A 5730-nucleotide genomic window follows, 5' to 3' on the forward strand; every position below is an offset into this window, starting at 1 on the left:
ACCTCTAGGCCGGCTCTCCGGCGTGGATGCGAAGGTACCGGTGAGGCTGGTTCTGTTCCCAGGACACCTCGCGGAGCTTCTGGGGACCCCGGGTCCCGCGTGGCCGCGGGCGCTGCCCCGAGCACCCGTCCCGGGGGGCAGGGAAGAGCCGCCGTCAGCATCCTCCGGGAGGCGAAAGGTGGAGCCCGGCCCGTTCCCGCAGAGCGTCCGTTCCTGCTTCCCCCGGGCTGGCCCCGTCCTGGCGCGGTGCCGCCGGCTGCCCCGGGGCTCTGGGGCCGGCTGCCCCCGCTTGCCGCCTGGGGCAGCCATGCCCTCCCCCAGCGACTCCAGCCGCTCGCTGACCGGCCGCACGTCTCGCAGCCTCACCCACCTCCGCGTCCAGCAGACCTGGCTGCAGATCCTGCTGGTGCTGGGCTTCATCCAAGTGATCCTGGGCGTCCTGATCGTCACCTTCAGCCTGGTGGCGGCCACCATCACGCCCTCCGCCAAGATCCGGCACTCCTGCCCGTCTTGGGCCGGCTTCTCGGTGAGTCTGAGGCTGGGGCAGCATGTGGAGGGGTCTGGCACAGACCTGCTCTGCCGGGTCCGTACGGCTCCCTGGATGCTGAATTTGCTGCCAGTCCCAGGGGAGTGTAGCCCCGCTGCTCTCTCACCCTCTGCCCGTGGCTGCCGCGGTGCATTGTGGGAGAATCCCGGGGGTTCCCCCAGGGTGACCGTGTGAGGGATGGGGACCCCTGGAGCAGTGCAGGGGTCTATCCAAGGTATGCGTTGAGGTGACACACTTCTTGACAAACCCTGAGCAGGTTTGTGCAGCCGCAGGCAGGGAGGGGTGCATGGGGTGCTGCAGTGGCAACAGGGCGGGGGACCAGGCAGCCCTGCCCTGCTCCCGAGCCAAGCGGCAGAATGCTCTGCCTGCTGTGTACATGGGGTGAGGGCAGGACCCTGGCAGGCCTGGGGTCCCCCACAGTGACCCTGTGGCACAGATCCTGGCCGGGGTTCGTTGCCTGACATGGCAGTCCCGCAGTCCCCAGGCTCTCCAGTGCCCTGAATCAGCAGTTTCTCCAGGCTTGCAGCACCGAGGCTGCCCCTATGGCCCTGCTGCTCCTGGGCTGGCTCTGGGCCTGCAGGGCTCTGGGGACTCTTGCCCAAGGGTGGGGGCTGCTCTGGGCCCCACTGCCTGGCAGAGACCCCTCCCCATCCTCACCCCTGGGCTTGTGCGTCTGCAGCTGGCGCTGTCTGGGCTCGTCGGCATCGTCTCCTGGAAGCGGCCGCTCACCCTGGTGGTAGGTGTTAAGGGGGGACCCCTCCGCAGACGGGACTCCAGGCTGGGAAGGGCAGCACGGGGGGACTGAGCGGCCCCACATGCCCCTAGACGTGCAGCCGTGTGCGTTGGCTCCCTGCTCCACAGCCCTGCCCGGCTGGCAGCCCCTCTCCTCCCCATTGCAGATCACCTTCTTCACATTGCTGTCAGTGCTGGGCATCATGCTGAGTCTCGCCGGGTCCATCCTGTCCTGCCAGAATGCGCAGCTGGTGAAGTCCCTGGAGGCCTGCGAGAGGGTGAGGCTGGCTGGGGGCTGCTGCAATGCCCCCGCATGCCCGGGCAGCTGAGCGCAGCTCGTCCCTGGCTGCAGGGCTCTGGGGACATGGGGAGCTGTGGAGCAGGGGTCTGGTGGCAGGACATGCCGGTGGCTCTTGGGGAGAGCACGGTGTCCAGAGGTCCCTCATGGTGTTCCTTGTCCCCAGGAGAGGGACTCATGTGTCTGCTGCCAGGCCCGCTCAGAGCCACTGCCTGCCTCCTGCAGCCAGCAGAGCGAGATGCTGACCATGTTCCCCAACCCCGACTGCCGGAGCATCCGCGTGGCGCTCAAGGTGGGGGACCCAGGGAGGGCCAAGGGCTCCCTGGGGAGCGGCCATGCACCCCACCATGCTCTGCAGGTATCCACAGCTCACCCCGCTCCTCCTCAGGATCTCCTCTTCAGTGTCTGCGGCTTGACCGTCTTCTCCACCATCATCTGCACGCTCTCTGCTGTTGTGTGCTGCATCCAGATCTTCTCCCTCGACATCGTCCATGTGGTGAGTCCCAGCCGTGGCCCAGGAGCAGACAGGGATGGGGAGCAGTGCTCCCAGGCTGGGGGGGGGTTGGGGGCAGGGTGCCAGGGCAGGACCTGACCCCAGCCGGGTACAGATTAAGTCCCAGGACACGCATCCCTCGCTGGATCTCTGGGCAGGAAGTCCTAGCTCTTCCTCCTCTCCCTGCAGCTGGTCCCCCAGCGCTCAAGCTCCGTGACGCTGGAATGCACGTCCCCCCCCGACACCTTTCTGCAGAGCATGATGGACTTCGAGGAGTTCGTGCCCCCAGTACCGCCACCCCCCTACTACCCACCCGAGTACACCTGCAGCTCCGAGACTGATGCGCAGAGGTACCCGGCTGGCAGCGGGGCCACCGTGGTGCAGGAGCGGGGGGCCCGTTTGCCCCCAAGCTGGGGTCGTCTGACCTGATGTGGCTTTTCTGCTCTTGCCTCTGTAGCATCACCTACAACGGGTCCATGGACAGCCCTGTGCCCCTCTACCCAACTGACTTCCCCCCCTCCTACGAGACTGTGATGGGGCTGCGGGGGGACAGCCAGGTGAGGGATGGGGGGCTGTGGGCAGGGGATGGCCAGGCAGGACTGGGCTCCTGCTCTGCCTGTGCCCTGACCGCACTGTCCCACAGGCCACCCTGTTTGACTCGCAGCTGACGGATGGCTCGCACGCCTGCACCTGCGACCGCGTCCCCTCCATCGTGCTCAGCGGAGAAGGTGAGTGTGCCCCATCAGCGCACCTCATGCTGGGAGCATCGGTGGTATGGGAGAGGGGCCGCGGGGTGACCAGCCCTTCCCGGCAGCTCTTCACCCACCCCTGTTCTGGTCCTTGTAGTGTCCATGGACAGCGGGTCCCTGATCATGTCCGAGATCATGGACATCCCCGGGGACAGCAGTCCCTCAGAGGACTCGTGCCTGCTGGAGCTGCAGGGCTCCATGCGCTCCGTGGACTACGTCCTCTTCCGCTCCATCCAGCGCAGCCGCGCGGACTACTGCCTGAGCGTGGACTGCGTGCAGTGCAGCCACCACGTGCGCAGCCCCATGCTGGGCTTGCAGGGGCCCTTTGAGGAGATGCCTCAGCCCCGGGTGCGGGGAGAGCGTTCCTACTCCTGCTCCACGGCAGAGCCTGGCCACGACGGCATCCTGGTGGGGGGAGCTGTCACCCACAGCTGCAATCGCCTGGAGGGGCTGGCCCGCTGCGTCGGTCCCTGCTTCCCCGAGGTGCGGCTTAAGGAGAAGGGCTCGCTGCAGGGGCGCGGGGGAGACTGCCCTGCAGGGCCCGGCACCAGGCGCCTCTGCCACCCACGGCGCAACAGCGAGACCTCCTGCCCCTCATCCCCAGCCCCGGGGCTGAGCCAGCGCCCGCTCGTGAGGTCGCACAGTGACCCCGGCGTCCTGACAGCCGGTGATGCTGGTAGGTGGCAATGGCTGCCGGGACAGGGATTTGCGCGTGGCGGTGTCTGACCAGTGCAGCTGGGATGTGCTGTGGGTTTTGGCTGGGTTTCTCCGTGGCCTGGTGGGATTAGAGCCAGTCTGAGGCGGGCAGTTGTCCCAGGGGAATGGGGGGAGCAGGCGGGGGCTGCTGGGCTGGGAGGGGTGTGCTGGGTGGGTCCTGCTGCCAGTGCCGGTGCTGAGGGGCCGCACAGCGGTGCGGGGTGCTGCCAAAGGCTGAGCACGCTCTTTCTGCTCCCAGCAGATTTCAGGGAAGTACTTTATACCAAAGCACTGGAGGACACCGTGTCTAACTCCTCTGCGGATACAGGTCAGGGCACTGGGACGTGCAGGGATATACAGAGGAGTAGGGAGGGTGGGGGGAGTGCTTCTGCAGCCCTTTGGGGATCGGACTCACCCCATTGGGGCTGGGACAATGGAGACCTGGGGTGGTACCGTTCCCACCAGCTGGGGAGTGGAGATGGGACCCCTGGGTACTGCAGGGACAGGTCCCATCGGGAGCAGTGTCCCGGCATCCGACGGTGGCATCTCCGCAGGGCTGTGCTCTGAGGCCTGCCTGCTCCGCCATTCGCACTGTGACTCCCCCCCGCTGCTCCGGGCTGGCTCAGCGGGGAAGAGCAAGCTGCTGCCCTCCAAGAAGGTGACGCAGCAGCTGTCGAAGACAACAACCCGTTCCCTGGGGGACCTCAAGGTCTGCCGGGGCACCCGTGGGCTGGTGGCCAGGTTCCTGCAGAGACCCAAGCGCAGCCCAGCAGCTGGCATGGAGGTGCCTGGGCACAGCTCCCAGGGGCACAAGCAGGTGAGCTCTGGCAGCCACGGTGCCCCAGGGGACAGGGGCAGCTCCCATTTTCCAGGGAGCCCCATCCATGCCCTCTCTCACCCTCCTGTCCCTACCAGCACCTTCACACTGGCCCTTCTGGGGTCTCTGTTCCCTGCCATGCACCCTGTGGTGCCGGGACCCCAGCTGCAGGCAGGGGCTGCAGGCAGAGCCTCCTTCCCGCGGCACTGTCCTCGCCCAGCCCTTCTTGGCATGGCAGCCCCTTCCCCTTGGCCCCCACCATAGCTGCAAGTGGGAAAATCATGCATGTCGTAATGGCTTTGGCTTTGCCCCTGAGTCATCGCAGCCTGGAGGCAGTCGCTGGGATGTCCCAGCCTCGGCTTACGGGATGCTGGAGACCTTGTGCAGCCCAGGAGGCCCTGACAGGAACGAGCCCATCCTTAATGACAGCATACCCACATGACGCACGCCTCCGCCATCCCTCGCCACCCCCGCTGTCCTGCCCCACGTCCCCGCCTGGCTGCCCCTGGAGCGCGGGCCGTCCTGCGGGGTGGGTGAGCATGGGGTGCTGCAGGCAGGGGTGCCGGCCGCACGGCTGCAGCCTGTCCCCACGGGGTTGCAGGTTCCCTGGAGCGCCTGGCTGGGAGCGGAGCGGCCACATGAAGGCATCCACCTGCAGAGCTGCGGGGACCTGAGCTCCACCTCATCCCTGCGCCGGCTCCTGTCTGCCCGCCGGCTGGAGCGCAGCCGCCCGCGGAGCCTCAGTGGGACCTGCAAGGAAAGCGTCCTCTGATGGCGCACCGCCACCCACAACGCAGCCTCCACGGGGACCCTCCCGGTGCGGAGCAGGGGGGTCCCGCTCTGGGCCAGGGCCCTCAGACATTGCTTGGATGTTGCTGCTGCCCTGGCGAGGCTGGGTCCTACGCTGCCACCCTGGGGCCTATTCTGGGCTCCTTCCCCAGGCGGGGCCAGGGCGAGGGGCTGGTCCCCTGGGGTGCCTGCTGGGGGGCTGAGACGACTGTGCCTGTCCCCTGCCCTGTCTCCTGTGCCGGCTGTGCCTGCCCCTGTGCCAGCCATGCCTCTACCCTGGGATGGCCGTGCCTGTCCCCTGTCCTGACCCCCCCTGTGCCAGCCGTGCCTGTCCCCTGTGCTGGCCATGCCTGCCCCCTGCCCTGTCCCCCGGGATGGCTGTGCCTGTCCGCCACACTGGCCATGCCTTGTCACCTGCGCCGGCCGTGCCTGTCCCCATGCCAGCTGTGCCTGTCCCCTGCCCTGTCCCCCGCGCCAGCTGTGCCTGTCCCCTGTCCCCTGTACAGCCCCTCAGCCCCGTCCCCACACCGGCCGTGCCCGGTCCCTGGTCCCTTGCGCTGGCCGTGCCCGCCCCCTGCCTGGTCCCCCCGCCCGGCTGCGCCCGGGGAC

At 67.9% G+C, this 5730-nt stretch overlaps 1 protein-coding gene across 1 annotated transcript in view; it reads left to right on the plus strand.

The window, feature by feature from the left end:
• Positions 1-5104, plus strand: part of FAM189B (family with sequence similarity 189 member B) — a 6906-nt gene extending 1802 nt beyond the window's left edge. Inside the window, exons 2-13 of the mRNA XM_009274468.2 lie at positions 9-526; positions 1227-1283; positions 1447-1557; positions 1744-1869; positions 1966-2073; positions 2260-2420; positions 2528-2627; positions 2714-2798; positions 2917-3495; positions 3775-3843; positions 4070-4332; positions 4934-5104. Of these exons, the coding sequence (XP_009272743.2) occupies positions 9-526; positions 1227-1283; positions 1447-1557; positions 1744-1869; positions 1966-2073; positions 2260-2420; positions 2528-2627; positions 2714-2798; positions 2917-3495; positions 3775-3843; positions 4070-4332; positions 4934-5104 (2348 nt within the window). The remainder of the gene's footprint in view (positions 1-8; positions 527-1226; positions 1284-1446; positions 1558-1743; positions 1870-1965; positions 2074-2259; positions 2421-2527; positions 2628-2713; positions 2799-2916; positions 3496-3774; positions 3844-4069; positions 4333-4933) is intronic.
• The last annotated feature ends 626 nt before the right edge of the window (positions 5105-5730 follow it).

This window comes from Aptenodytes forsteri, unplaced genomic scaffold, assembly GCF_000699145.1.
Source record: "Aptenodytes forsteri isolate BGI_AS27 unplaced genomic scaffold, ASM69914v1 Scaffold624, whole genome shotgun sequence".
In the NCBI taxonomy this organism is placed as follows: Eukaryota; Metazoa; Chordata; class Aves; order Sphenisciformes; family Spheniscidae; genus Aptenodytes; species Aptenodytes forsteri.